The 16043-nt window shown below is 44.8% G+C and overlaps 1 protein-coding gene across 1 annotated transcript in view; it reads right to left on the reverse strand.

Annotated features, from left to right (window-relative positions):
• Positions 1-1200: 1200 nt before the first annotated feature.
• The window catches only part of AAR2 (AAR2 splicing factor), a 107487-nt gene continuing 92644 nt past the window's right edge, over positions 1201-16043 (reverse strand). Inside the window, exon 4 of the mRNA XM_069652314.1 lies at positions 1201-2464. Within this exon, the coding sequence (XP_069508415.1) occupies positions 2288-2464 (177 nt within the window). The 3' untranslated portion in view covers positions 1201-2287. The remainder of the gene's footprint in view (positions 2465-16043) is intronic.

Genomic DNA, 16043 nt, shown 5'->3' on the forward strand with positions numbered 1-16043 from the left:
GCAGCTCGAAGACAATCAAATCACCTCTTTTTCAATTGGGATTTTCAACTGATCATAGTGTGGGAAAACGGAATAAAGCAAGTCGTTGTTTCGGGCCTGTCCTGGCCATTATTCATTACAAACTGCACTGCATAAGCTCTATTGTTTGCTTTACATTTTGTGTATTCATGTGCCCATAGTGATGCGACACTGAAATAAAATACGTTATTTAGCTGCCTTATAGGTGCCACGAATGTTAGCCACAGCAGATAAAGCAATAACGTATCAAAAATTCCTTCATAGTTTGAGCTTAACTTAAAATTTAAGTGTAGAGCCGATGAGTGATATAAATGACAGAGCAACCATATCAACGTTTTATTCTTGACGCTTCAGTCCCAGAGCTCAAAATGAACTCAACAATGCTTAAGGTTATTGCCAGTATGTGATTTTTGCACAAACAAGACGTGGGGTGAGCCAGTTAAGTGTGTCCTTCTGTCAGATTAATCACAGAGCACTGCAAAACTCCACTGTGTCTGAAACATTTTGTTTAAAAAAAGAAAATGAAGTGGAGCAAACTTACCAAGCATCCATCTGACGAGAAACCAAAGTATTGGTTGCATTAGAGCATAGCTTTGAATCTTAGGACATATGAGAACTGATATTTGGTATGTTCCTCCCTTTTTAAAGGCACAGGGTATTTTCTGCCTGTAAAATACATTGTTAATGGCCTGGAGAAATCCCACGCTATTTGAGAACGTTTAGACCCTTGCCTTCACGCACTTCACTAACATGCAGGGGTAAGCAAAGTGGACTGTCCAACGTCTATGACTTGATTGCTTTCTTTTTGACCAACAAATAGGAAGGGGAAGACAACACTTCTCTCTACAGCGAGACTTAAACATAGGGTGCAAAGCTAAATGAAATAAGTTGCAGATTCCTGTTCCTACATGCCATGTACACCCTGAAAAAAGGGCATTAGCATACTTGATCGAAAAACATTTGACCTTTTCAATTTGAACGAATTATTTTGATCGTTATTTTCGGTCAAATTAAATGAAATATATGGGGAGAGGTAACGGAATAGGTTAAGGTGGGGCGAAGTGGTAGAGGTGCAGCAAAAAAAAATGACAAAAAAAAAATATTTGATCAAACTGGAAAAGATACAATATTTTTGATTAAGTAGACCTAAACCAAAAAAAGCGAATTTCCACTTTGAACAGATATGTTGCAACAGAGATCTGCATTTAATTATTGTTTCATTAAATGTGTAATTTCCAGAACTAGAGGACGTGCTTCATGAAGACTGCAGTGTGCATGCAATAGAATGCTGGAAGCTCGCACTGGACTTTAATTAGGATGTAAACACAATGGTTCTTAGGATATGGAATCGCTAGCATACCCTATTGGGGTCACAAGCCACTTCATGAGTAGTGCAACTTGGTTCGACAGACGCTTCAACTTTTTCTTCAATGTGCACTTTCTGACAATTCCAGACTAGCCGGTAGGGGTGAACGTTCTAAAGAATCGTTTTTATTACTTGTGAACACCTGGTTTTGGGGTAAGCACTAACAGTACAACATATAGTGGTTTAAATCTGAACTGACAAGATTGAAAAGTACAATATCTCCTGCTGGCGGTTGTTTGACAACATGCTGTGTTGTTGCCAATTATTGGTTTTAAAAGCAATAAGCAAGTATGTTGAAATACAGATGCAGGGCAACCACAGTGCGGGAATCAGTATGGAAAAAAATAAATAAATGGCATTTCCCATCCAGCATCTGTGTATTTACAGATCATTAAAAGGATTGTGTTATTTTTGGCATCGGTTGCAGCAGAAACTTCTCATTCTGGGCAAGCTACACGATTTTCTTTAATCATCAATTGTAATACCTGTAATCACATAATCTTCAATGAAAGCCAGATGGAGTCGTCTGAAGTGTAGAGTTTTTCCATGTGATGGAAGGTGTGCAGCAAAGGAGTCCGAAATAACTGACCGGGTGCAATATTGTGTCAATCACAAGGCTTTTAAGATATCACAATGTATTAGTTAGGACGATCTGCTGGTCCATCTGCAGGATGGATCTATAATTCAGGCAGTATCCATTTGCCTTTACTGGTAAATTGACAAGTTGAGCTCAAGAAGCCAAAATCAATGAACAATTCCTTGTTATTCAATTCTTTCTACCTTTCCCATCTTCCCTCAAAACACAGTTGCCAACAATTTGATGTGTCAAGAAGGGCGTGCCATTCCAGAGTGTGAACCAAATGTATTTAACCATCTTCACAGAACTGCATGCGCTGTTCTTCCTCATCTCCCATCAGCCAACGCCACCCCTTCAGGAACCTCTACCACTACAGGAGCACAGTCTTCCGGATCGATCTCGAAGTCCCATTTAAATTTCTTGGTAAGGTGCATTTTAAACTTTTCAGCCTTTTTCCTCAGCATTCGGTCCGTCGATGAGGTGCAAGTGTAGGAGAAAAAGGTCTGAAAAACACCACACCAAAAAAGACTTTAGAACATTTTAAATCTTTTTATGCAGCAACTGTATACTTGTGTTTAACATTTGCACAAGTGGAACAAAAAGGACAGAATGCTAAGGAACAAATGAAACAATAGGCACAGGCTCACCACCATATTCAGGTAGCAATTCATGGGCATTTCTTTAACATTGCTAAATGTTTACAGCTTATTTATTTGAAATAAAGTGTCAAAATTACATACATGCAGGCACATTGTGTATAGTTTAGAAGCTTAGTCCATGCTTTCAGTTACTCAAATGCTTGCAAAAAAAAATCAATCACTTGTACACATACTCAAACAGTCCATTTGACGATGATGAAAAGTTATTCCAAGCCCATCAAAAATAAATAAGTACATTTTAAAAAACGTGGGTGACAAACTGAAATTAATACAATTTCAGAATTCAAGGTACAATCTTTAAATAATTAATTTCATACATAGTGCTACACACCCATAAGTCTCAGAGCGGTGAAATAACGGAGTACATTATCCCACACTGTGGTACTCAATTTATCGACCTCATGTGTCTTATGATTTGGGCTGGACATGGGACACATGGTGACTCATCACTAAACTCATAAATACCTCATTCACATAAAGCACCATACCTAGCAACCTGAAACACTCCTGGGTCCTCCCTCTCCTTAAAAAACAAACCCTCGACCCTTCCATCCCCACTAACTACCGCCCCATAACCACAGTGCCATTCCTACTGAACATTTTGGATAAAGTAGCATATCTACAAATCCAGCATCATCTGGAACAAAGCCACCTCCTAGGAGTTCGTCAGTCTGGCTTCAGACCTCAGCATGGTACTGAGATTGCACTCATAGACCTCAAGGCACAAATAGACACACAGAGACAAAAGTAAAACGGCACTCTTGCTACTCCTCGACCTCTCAGCCGCGTTTGATTTGGCAGACCACTCAATACTTTGCAACCACCTGGTCTGCGCTGCCCGTTTCTCTCAGGAGGCAGTCACCTGGATCCAGTCCTTCCTTGATAATAGGACAATGAGAGTCTTCTCTCCTGTAGCAGCTGTGGACCCAGCGCCCATATCATGCAGTGTACCCCAAGGCTCCTGCCTATCTCCTACCCTGTACACATCTTAACAAAGCAACTTTTCGATGGTCTAGGTATCACCTACACAAATTATACCGATGATACACAGATCCTCATCCTGTTGACGGGAGATTATGACAAGGATTTGGCCTTTGTGAACAGAGTTTACCTCATCATCCAGGCATGGATTGTAACGCTCACCTGATTCTCGCAGAGGCGCCGGTCTTGACTGGGCGACTACCGTATCTTCAAAGGTGATGTGTAGCACCCGGTTGGCTCTTTGGGCTGGACCTCTGTGCACTGTATGCCTGACTTCAAGAGTAAGATGTCTGCAGATAGAAAATATGGGATTAATGAACTGGGGTGATAGGGACACCCCAATCTCTTTCCTTTTTTGCTCTCCTGTAGACCCCCAAAGGTTAACGCTCTCACCTTAGGTAAGTGAATGCCGAGCTCTCCATCTGCCTCGGGGCAGGGTGCTGTAACCAGTTTCTTCACTGGATCGGTAGCGCAGGCCTCTTGACTTCAGAGGACTGCTGTCCGTCGTTTACTGCACGAACGGTAAGTTTCGAGTAATTCAATTGTCTTTAAAGTCTTTAGTAATGATGTCTCTTGTTTTGCAGGTTCCGGCGATGGCGGATGACGGGCTGAAGTGAGTTGAAGATGGAGTCCGTGTGATGAATAGAAGCGCCTGGAAGCACGTAAGTAAGCGCTTGTGGCCTGCTTCACGATGCGCTCTGTCTTATTTTGCAGGTACGAGTTCGGAGCGGCTGCAGGGTGCCGGAATACCCACTGGGTTAGAGTAATGGCACGTGAGTATTAAAGTTCCCCAATGTCTTTAAACGCACCTTGTTTTGTCTTTCAGATGCAGCGCCGAAGGCCTCCGAAGCGTGCAAAGAGTTGGTAAGCTTTTGTCTTTCAGATGCCGGAATGCAGTGTGAAGACCTCCGGAGCGCACGAAGAGTAGGTAAGCCTTTGTCTTTCAGACGCCGGAATGCTAACCTGTTCTTTCTTGTCTTTATAGGTGTTGCTGAAGACTGGATTCAGGATGGTAAGCCTTTTTCCTTAGGCCCAGGATCCGATGCAGAAGACACAATGAGCGTTCTGCTGCAGAGGATGCAGAATAACGCAAAGCAAGATTCAGCCACCGGGTGTGGTTTAAATAGCCTCCTGTAGTGCTTAGGTGTCTCCTTCCACAGCCACGCCTTGGTAAGAAAAGAGTTCCTGCTTTCCAGAAGAGTTCCAGTGTTCTGAATCTAGGGAGTGGCTCCTGCCCCCACCCAACAGGAAAAGTAGTTCCAAACAGAAGAGGATCAGAGGCTCAGCTGGCAGGCAAGTAAGCAGCATGGTCTGCTGCAGGTAAGTCCACCCAAGCATTATGAGCCCGGCGCTTCCAGCGCTGGGACTGGGCATATTTATGAGCCTGGTGCCACTGGCGCCAGGACTGGGTCCAAAAGGTCCCAATTGGCCCTCGGAACCTGGGTTATGGATCTGCTTCCAAGGGAGTTGGGAAAACCCTGACCTTTTGGAAGCAGAGATCATGACAGTACCCCCTCAAGGCCCCTCCCAAACCGGGCTTCTCCGGGGGTTTTGGCTTGTCAGGAAATGTTCGGTGAAATCTTTTGATTAGGCGAGGAGCGTGGACATATTCAGCAGGTTCCCAGGATCTCTCTTGGGGGCCGTAGCCTTTCCAGTCAATTAGGTAAAATAGTTTAGATTTGGAGATCTTGGAGTCCAGAATGCTTTTGACTTCAAACTCGAGTTCTCCCATCAACTAGGATGGGTTTTGGAGATTTAGTTAGTCGGGTTTGAGGTTGCACGGGTTTTAATAGAGAGACGTGGAAGACCGGATGTATCTTCATGTGCGGGGGCAAGTTCAACTTGACCGCTACTGGGTTTATTATGGTAGTGGTGGAATAGGGACCAAGGTATCTTGGGTTTAATGTGCGTGGCCCTTTTAGAGGTAGATATTTGGTGGATAACCAGACTTGGTCCCCTACTTGATATTGAGGGGCTTCCTTCCGATGTTGATCTGCTCCTTTCTTGTATTGTTCTTTAGCCCTTTGAAGGTGAGAAACAGCTTCCTTAAAGGCTTGGGTGATTGTAGAATGCAGGTAGTCTACTGCTGGTGTTTCAAGATCTTGGAGGGGATCCAACTCCGAGGTTCGGGGGTGACTGCCATACAAAAGAAAAAACAGTGTTTTCCCAGTTCCAGAATGGACAGAGTTATTGTAGGCATATTCGGCTATCCAAAGGATGTCTTTCCACGTTTTTTCAGTTTGTTGCAGCATGCAGCGTAAATACTGTTCCAGAGTTTGATTGGTCCTCTCGGTTTGTCCGTCGGTCTGAGGGTGGTGACTGGTCGATAGTCTCACATCAATTTGAGCCGACCGACAGCAACTTCGCCAAAAATGAGAAATAAATTGACTACCTCGATCCGAAATTAGAACCGAAGGGAAACCGTGTAGTCGGACGATGTTTTCGAGAAATTCTCGGGCCAGAGTTGCTGCTGTTGTCAAGCCTTTGAGCGGAATGAAATGCGCCATCTTGGAGAATAAGTCCACGATTACTAGAATCGTATTGTATCCGGAGCATGGAGGTAGATCGGTGATGAAGTCCATAGAAAGCGTATGCCAAGGGCGAGGTGGGATGTCAATAGGGCGTAAGAGGCCTGCTGGTCTTTCCTTTTGACTCTTGTTTTGGGCGCATACTCCACAGGACATTATAAAGTCTCTGATATCTTTTTTCCAAGACGGCCACCAGAAGTAGCGCTTGATCTTTTCTGAGGTCTTCGCCATACCGGGATGACCTTCCATTAAAGAATCGTGATAACAGGAGATTACTTTTTTCTGTAAATCTGTGCTGGGTAGGTATAATCGTTCTTGGAAATACAATAAGTTGTCCTTTACTGCAAAGTCCTTTCCCTGCAGATGCCAATTCTGTATGTCTGCTGGAGTTACAAGTTGCCTGGCTTTATCCTTAACTTCCTCTATGGATTCTGTGGCGATTACACCCAGAATTCTTTGTTCGGGAATGATTGGTACAGGTGTAGGGTTGATCAAGTGTTCTTCCACTCCCATCCGAGAAAGGGCATCAGCTTTACCGTTCTTTGTACCAGGTCGATAGGTAATTATGAAGTCAAACTCGGCAAAGAATAATGCCCAACGGAGTTGTCTAGAGGATTGGGCTTTTGCGGTTTTCAAATATTGCAGGTTTCCGTGATCCGTAATCACAGTAACGGTGTGTCGGGCCCCCAGCAGATAATGCCGCCAAGCCTTAAAGGCAGACTTGATAGCCAGAAGTTCCTTGTCAGTAATCGTGTAATTGATTTCAGGAGGCGAGAATTTGCGGGACCAAAATGCCACGGGATGCAACTGATTGGTTACCGGGTCCTTTTGTGATAGAACTGCCCCCATGGCAAGGCTTGAAGCATCAGTTTCCACGATGTAGGGGAGTTCGGGGCGAGGGTTTTTTAAGATTGGTGCGGAGATAAATTTAGTCTTCAAATCCTGGAAAGCTTGTTCCGCCTCGGTAGACCATTCAAAACGTTTGTTTTTCTTTAACAAGGCAGTGATGGGCTGGACTATTCGAGAGAATTCGGGGATAAACCTCCGGTAAAAGTTAGCGAAGCCTAACATGCTTGGCACACCTTTTACGGAGGATGGTGATGGCCATTTGAGAACTGCATCGACCTTCTTTGAATCCATACGTACTCCGCCAGGTGATAATATGAATCCCAAGAATTCAACTTCAGTCACGTTGAAAACACATTTTTCCAACTTAGCGAAAAGTTTGTGTTGACGCAATCTTTCGAGGACCATTTTCACGTGTTTTCGATGTTCAGATTCCGATGAAGAATAAACGAGGATGTCGTCAATGTAAACAACAACACACACATCTATGAGCTCTCTGAGGACATCGTTCATAAAATATTGAAAGGCGGCTGGGGCATTGCAAAGTCCGAAGGGCATGACCTGATATTCAAATAGCCCATACTTGGCGCGGAAGGCAGTCTTCCATTCATCGCCCTCTTTTACTCGTACCAAGTGGTAAGCTCCTCTAAGATCCAGCTTTGTATATATGCATGCTTTTCTGACTTGGTCCAGGAGTTCAGGGATCAAAGGTAACGGATATCTATTCTTAACGGTGATCTGGTTCAGGGAGCGATAATCGATACAAGTTCTAAGGTCTCCTTCCTTTTTTGGAACGAAGAACAAAGCTGAAGAAGCAGGGGACTTGAAAGGACGAATAAACCCATTCGCCAGGTATTGATCCAGGTATTGTCGAAGGTGAAGGTTCTCAGGCTCGGTGAGGGCATAAATTCTACTACAAGGAGGAGTAGATCCAGGTATCAGGTCTATCTGGCAGTCATAAGACCTATGAGGAGGTAGAGTGTTAGCCTGATCCTTCCGGAAAACATCTTGGTATTCAAGGTATTCGGGAGGTAACTGGGGAGTCTCTGAAGAAATTGCTGCCAGTGCAACACCAGGTGGAGGGCGACAAGTAGAGACACATTCTGGAAACTGGACCGTTCTTGCTCGCCAATCGATCAGAGGATTGTTTCTCTCTAACCAAGGTATTCCTAGAATAATCTGAAACTGAGGGGCCTTGATCACATCGAACACGATCTTCTCATGGTGTCCATCTTGACTTACTAGCGTCACCTCTTGAGTGGTATGCGTTACAGGCCCGGAGGCTATCTCCGTACCATCCACTGTAGTAATGACGTCCTTTACAGCCTTGGGACAAAAAGTTAGATTCATCCTCAAAACCATTTCATGATCCACATAATTGCCGATGGCACCGCTGTCGACGTAAGCTTCAATTGCATGTAATCGATCCGGATTATCAGGGCTAATGAGGACCATAGGTATCACGAAATGCGAGGTCACGGAACTGGTTTTCACGCTCGGCAAGAGGACCTCTATTCTTGTCGGGCGAGGTCGTTTCCCTGCTCAGAGTTTGTAACTTTGGTAACTGCAGCTCCTACGGCCTTCTTGGCAGGTTTCACCGGACAGTCTCGAAGAAAGTGCCCTGAGTTTCCGCAATATAGGCATAATTGCAACTGTTTTCTCCTTTCCCGCTCCTTTTGTGTTAGAGGACCTTTCAGACCCCCTATTTGCATGGGTTCCCCGGAGTCTACTCCTTTGGAAGGAGTTGGCGGTTTGGAAAATACTCGAGCATCAAACTTGGAGCGGTCGGCCTTCCTGTTCTGCAGTCTATGATCTATTTGAACGACCAAGTCTATATAATCCGAACAGTCTTGTGGGGTATTCACTACTTGGGCTAAAACGTCTTTGAGCTCTCCACGTAGACCTCTATAAAACAGCGTAATCCTTTTGTCCTCAGGCCATTGAGTTTCCACTATTAGTCTATTGAAAGATGCAATATAAGCCAAAAGGTCTTGATTACCCTGTCGCAACGAAAGAAGCTCATTGTCCAAGGCCTGCCCCTGTGAATGTCTTGCGAACAGTTTTTCCATACTAAGCTGAAAGGCTTGAAAATCATGGAGAACCGGATCATCTTGATTAACTAGAGGGATCGACCAGTCTTCCGCATTGCCACTAAGGTACGAAAGTACAAAAGCTACTTTAGCTTGATCAGTTGGAAAGGCTGCTGGCCGGCATAAGAAGTGCAACCGGCACTGATTGATAAATACTGCAAACCTCTTTGGGTCACCAGAAAATCGTTCGGGCGGAGCCAGAGGTACATTCCCAGGTAGGTTGATCTGCACTGGATTCATAGAGGATATTGAAGGAAGATTTGCCCCTGATGCGGGTAACGGGGTTTGTCCGGCTTGTGACTGTAGCAATTGTCTAGCAAGACCGTCTGTTCTCTCCTTGGAAATAATTAGTTCCCTTCTTAGAGCATTCGTTTCCTGACGAGCTGCATGCACTTCCGCCCTTAGTTCCCCAAGTAACCGGGCTAGGTGGTCAGTATCCGAGGTTTCCATAGCGCCTGAGCGAGAGTTTTGCGGTAGGCTTTGCGTTCTGTAACGCTCACCTGATTCTCGCAGAGGCGCCGGTCTTGACTGGGCGACTACCGTATCTTCAAAGGTGATGTGTAGCACCCGGTTGGCTCTTTGGGCTGGACCTCTGTGCACTGTATGCCTGACTTCAAGAGTAAGATGTCTGCAGATAGAAAATATGGGATTAATGAACTGGGGTGATTGGGGTGTCCCTATCTCTTTCCTTTTTTGCTCTCCTGTAGACCCCCAAAGGTTAACGCTCTCACCTTAGGTAAGTGAATGCCGAGCTCTCCATCTGCCTCGGGGCAGGGTGCTGTAACCAGTTTCTTCACTGGATCGGTAGCGCAGGCCTCTTGACTTCAGAGGACTGCTGTCCGTCGTTTACTGCACGAACAGTAAGTTTCGAGTAATTCAATTGTCTTTAAAGTCTTTAGTAATGATGTCTCTTGTTTTGCAGGTTCCGGCGATGGCGGATGACGGGCTGAAGTGAGTTGAAGATGGAGTCCGTGTGATGAATAGAAGCGCCTGGAAGCACGTAAGTAAGCGCTTGTTGCCTGCTTCACGATGCGCTCTAACTGTCTTTTATTTTGCAGGTACGAGTTTGGAGCGGCTGCAGGGTGCCGGAATACCCACTGGGTTAGAGTAATGGCACGTGAGTATTAAAGTTCCCCAATGTCTTTAAACGCACCTTGTTTTGTCTTTCAGATGCAGGATGCAGCGCCGAAAGCCTCCGAAGCGTGCGAAGAGTTGGTAAGCTTTTGTCTTTCAGATGCCGGAATGCAGTGTGAAGACCTCCGGAGCGCACGAAGAGTAGGTAAGCCTTTGTCTTTCAGACGCCGGAATGCTAACCTGTTCTTTCTTGTCTTTATAGGTGTTGCTGAAGACTGGATTCAGGATGGTAAGCCTTTTTCCTTAGGCCCAGGATCCGATGCAGAAGACACGATGAGCGTTCTGGTGCAGAGGATGCAGAATAACGCAAAGCAAGATTCATCCACCGGGTGTGGTTTAAATAGCCTCCTGTAGTGCTTAGGTGTCTCCTTCCACAGCCACGCCTTGGTAAGAAAAGAGTTCCTGCTTTCCAGAAGAGTTCCAGTGTTCTGAATCTAGGGAGTGGCTCCTGCCCCACCCAACAGGAAAAGTAGTTCCAAACAGAAGAGGATCAGAGGCTCAGCTGGCAGGCAAGTAAGCAGCATGGTCTGCTGCAGGTAAGTCCACCCAAGCATTATGAGCCCGGCGCTTCCAGCGCTGGGACTGGGCATATTTATGAGCCTGGTGCCACTGGCGCCAGGACTGGGTCCAAAAGGTCCCAATTGGGACTGGTTGGCCCTCGGAACCTGGGTTATGGATCTGCTTCCAAGGGAGTTGGGAAAACCCTGACCTTTTGGAAGCAGAGATCATGACATGGATGGCCTCTCACGCCCTATGCCTGAATGATGACAAAACAGATCTCCTCATTCTAGGTACCCCATCCAACATTAAAAAGCTAGGTCCTAACTATGCATCCCTCATAATTGACAACAATAACATTAAAGTGGCTAAGGTAGTTAAAATTCTTGGCTTCTACATGGACTCCACGCTTACCTTTGGTAAACAAGTAAACGCTATGGCCTCAGCCACCGCCTACACCTGCAAGCTAATCAGGGCAGGCAAGTCTTTCCTCTCACCCAACAACTGCCTTACTTTAGCGAGAGCCCTAATCTTATCCAAATTGGATTATTGTAATGCCCTATATATAGGCAGCAACAAATGCATTATGTCCAAAATTCAGACTCTGCAAAACAATGCCTTGAGAGCTGCCCTAAGTCTCCCTAAAAATGCCCATATTTGTGACCTCAGGAGACCCGTCAATTGGCTCTCTACGAAAGATAAAATCCTCCTCAAAACTGCATCTTTGACACATGCCTCACCCAAGCAGCCCCACAATACCTCTCAGCTAGATTCACTAGATAAACAGCTTCTCTAGCTAACTCTAACCTCCTATTAGTACCCAGATTTGAGCTTAATAAATCTGGTGGGAGTAGCTTCCATGTTAAAGCAGCACAATATTTGAATTCCCTCCCCCGTGCCTTAAGGGACGATCTACCTTACCTACAATTCAGAGCTAGTCTCAGTCACTGGCTAAAGGAACACGACGTCTGACCCTATCTCACCTGCAACCTTCCTAATTTCTATTGTACATGTGCGACTTCACTGTTTTTGATATATATATATATATATATATATATATATATATATATATATATATATATATATATATATGTATGTGCCTCACACTTATTCTTGGTACTTACTGTATATAGCCATTTGCCTTGCCTGTTCATGCATACAGCATTGTAACCTTAGCTGTACTCATTCCTGTCCACTATTTCCACTATATTTGTTATATATAGGTGCCTCACACTTATTCTTGGTACTTACTGTATATACCCATTTGCCTTGCCTGTTGCTCATGTATACATCATTGTAACCTTAGCTGTACTCATTCCTGTCCACTATGTAACTTAAGCTTAACAACCCTCTTTATGCCTTCGCGCCCGAATACCCCTGGGCCTGGTGCGCAATATAAATAATAAAACAAACAAACAAATCAGGAGGATGAAAGGCTGAGTTGACGTGCCGGGATTCGAACTTGCCACAGCAGTCAGCGCACAGATATTAGGGGTGAGCGCTTAGGTCACTGTGCCATCTGTACCCCCCGAGTTCTATTTGAATATTGGAGAAAACCTCTAACTAGGAACAAATTAAGATCAATTTGATATATTGAACTTAAATTTAGATGGTTTTATGAATGGGTTGAGGCGAGGGGCATTTGCAATGGCTACAATGTTTAACGGTGAAGGCAGATTCCCAAAGGTTTTTCCAGCGTGCAGCGCGATTTATGAAATGGTTATTTAAACATGTATAAGCTATGCATGACTCACAATGGGTGGATTTCTCTTCTGTAAGTCCTAAATCAGGTTTGTTCAACTCTAGGCCTCGAGAGCCAGAAACCTGGCAGGTTTTCAGGATAACCTTCTTTAATATTCATGACAAAAAATGTGAATTCATTTAGAATCATTGTATACACATTTATTTCAAGAATTTTAATGAGGGGTATCCTAAAATCTGACATAGATCTCGCCCTCGAGGCCTGTAGTTGGACAAACCTGTCCCAAATAAATGGGTGAGATGTACACAACAATGGGCACATTATGCATGTATAATGTGCTGACAGCTATAAATGTGGGTTTCCCCCATGAAGGACATCAGGAAAATTCAAAGCTTGAGAATATTTAAAGACTTATTACTTAACATACACCACAGTCGGATGTATGATGCTGAGGGGCTCCAATTTGCAATTTCGAAAATAACTTAATGGCCAGGGAACGCAATTTCAGAAAGTTAAAAAGGTTAAATAGCATATGTCATTTCAGTAAGAAACTGAGGATTTCAATTGCAGTAGGCAGAGCTGCAAGTCTCACAGAATGGTATGCTCAAAGACCACTTTCGTGGGGCTGGGGTTAATAGCCAGAACAGCTTAGAAACAATTAAATGGATGCAGATGAGTTAACCTAAACTTAAATGGATTGGAGTCAACAGACAGAAGAACAAGTTACTTACCCCTGGTAACGTTCTTTCAACTGGACGTTCCTCCCACGTATTCCTCATGTTTGATATCTCCAATATCCATTTTCAGCTGCTTCGGAAATTAATTAGGCAGGGGGCAATGTGCGTCGATGCAGTCGACTCGATGTCCCTCGAGGGCCTCCGTCTCGAGGATGAGGTCATCGAAGACATATATAGCATGCACAGTTTTTTCGTGTCATTCTCATGTAGAACTACCCGGATAAAAGCGGATTTGACCATACTAGACTCTGAATGAGCGTAAGCTGTAATAACATGAGAAATTCTACTGAGGGGTAGGCTGGGAGGTGCAATGAGGAATACGTGGGACGAACATCCAGTCGAAAGAACGTTACCTGGGGTAAGTAACTTCTTCTGCGAATGGATTGTGTCCTCCCACGTATTCCTCATCTTTGATACTCTCAAAGCAGTGTTTGTTTGGAAGGACGGAGTACGAAATTTGACATCAATGGTTTCCATGAACGGAATGAAGGACTGCCTTCCCAAAGCTGCCCTCCGGACTTAAGGTGGAATTAAGGTAGTAACGTTTAGTAAAAGTGTGAATTGCAGACCGAGTGGCTGCCTCACAAATGTTCTTAATAGGAACACCTCTTTTTAGAGCAGAAGTAGCCATGCCCCTACTGGAATGGGTTCTCAAGCCTTCTGAGGGATCTTTGCCCACTAGCCTGTAGCATTTGGAAATAGCTAAAATAATCCATCTGGAGAAAGTCTGTTTTGTTACAGCCTGTCCCACCCTATGAGCCGTGTATCCTATGAATAGTCGGTCATCAAGACAAAGTTTTGACAGCCTTGAAATGTACCCTTGGCGAGTCGTGTCTGTGTAACCTCTCCTCCTCCTTGCCAGGACGAGGTGGAGGGTATCTTTTGTCCTAAATGAAAATCTGACATGACCTTGGGTAGGAATGAAGGTTTGACCCTCAAGACGACCTTGTCCTTATGAAATACTCTAAACACTGGTTTAGAGAATAGCGCCTGCAACTCATTCAGTCTACGGGCTGATGTTAGCGCTACCAATAAGGTGGTTTTGAATGTTAGTAGTCTTAAAGGACATGAATGGAGCGGTTCAAATGGTGCACACAAGGAACTTTAACACAAGATTACGGTCCCAAACGGGAACCTGAAAAGGAAAGAAGGGAACACATTAGTGAATCTCTTCAGAAATTCTATCACCAAAGGGATCTTAAAATGTGACGTTTTCTCAGACGAACACTTGAAGATGGAAAGCGCTGCCAAATAACCTCTAATGGTTCTCAACCTGTGCCCCAGCTTGGCCCAGTGCAGTAGAAAGGATAAAAACTCTAGAGTTTTGCATAGCAAAGGGTCCACATCCTTGTTGCTGCACCAGCTGCAGAACTTGTTCCAATGGCAGCGGTGTTAGGCAGAAACCTGTGCAGTTCCCTCTGGGACCACTGCAAAAGATTTAAGACTACAGGTGTTTGGCAGTAAACCCACTTGGTAGCAGTCTGTACCACACAGATTCACTTGGTAGCTGTGGCTGAGCAGTCAGACTTCCCTCAAGAAGAGTTAGGCAGTATACAGAGTATCCACAATAGGTCAAAAGAACACAGTAGAACAAGTAAACACTGACCAGGGCTTGGTGTAAAAGAGATATAATTATTTATTTAAAACCACATCTAGAAAAACACACAGGCACTAATAGTAAGCAATTCAAAAACACGGTCACTAAAAGATATACACTCCCTTAGAAGAATATTAGACAAGTCTTAAGTAAAGCCCCACTTATTTTCAGACAGCGGTGAGCGCTTAACGCAGATGGCACTCTAATAATTCATTTTAAAAGGGAGAGAAAAGCAGAGAATAAATTGAAACAGGTCCCATACTTTTACAAGAACACAACAAGAGAGGACGGCAACGTAAAACCGTGAAGTTGGAGTTCAGTAGGCTGGATCCACTTTAAGAGGATCAAACGAAATGTGTCCAAGGTCACACGGTTCAGTGCACAAAAGTCTTGAAAAGGTTCAAAAAGAGTTGGACCAAAGAAAGTGACCAGTTAGAAGGTCAAGGCGGCCAGCCCAGTCCAGAAGGTTAAGGGGTTATTATTACCTTGTAGCAATTTTAGAAAGGGAGGCCTGGCGGACACGGTACCTTAAAGTGGTGAGAATACTCCAGTGGGGGCAGTTGTTCCTGGCAGCGGATGCAAGTCGGTGCTTCGTCTGGGGGAAGAGAGGATCTCGTCGGGGAGGAAGACAGGAGTCCGACCAGCCGCAGAGTTTCTCAGGTAAAAGGAGCGGTCCAGTGGTAAGTGGCTATCCGGTTGCTGGGGTGCTTGGCATGGGCAATTCGACCACAAGCCGGTCTGGGGTGCGAAGAGAAGAAGGTAAACTGGTTGTGCCCACCAGTCAGGGTAAGAAGCCTCTCCAGCCGGGAGATCTTCTCTGTCGTCGGGAAGTAGTGAGTCGGTTCCGCAGGGCTCCACCGGTGGTGTCGTCGTGTAGGTCAGCTCAGCTTCTCCCTCGTCGGATTCTCAGGTCCTGTGGCGACTTCTGAAGTTCCAGTCCCCAAAGCCCTGCTTTTATGCAGCACACCCCCATTCACTCAGCCTAGCTGTCAATCAAACATGCTAAGTGGTCACACAAGAGTGTGACTTGAGTTACCAAGGTAACTCAGTCCAGGGTGTCTAAACCCCCTCCCATACCCCCTGTGGTACCCAGACAGAGTGGCACCACTTTTGGAGGCTTCTGTGGAGAAGCCCGCCAAAAAGTGGAACAAAGGGCTCGACTTGGGTTGGAGTCACAGAAGAGAACACAAACACCATTTTAGAATCGAGTCCTGGTAAAAAATACCAACCGGCGAATTAATATTAAATAAATAAACCGGCAGTATGTTCGAGGCTATGAGAATTAAATAATTTAAGTTGGTAGCCTTGAA

The sequence above is a fragment of the Ambystoma mexicanum genome, chromosome 3p, assembly GCF_040938575.1.
Source record: "Ambystoma mexicanum isolate Mex_15411 chromosome 3p, UKY_AmexF1_1, whole genome shotgun sequence".
NCBI classification, from domain to species: Eukaryota; Metazoa; Chordata; class Amphibia; order Caudata; family Ambystomatidae; genus Ambystoma; species Ambystoma mexicanum.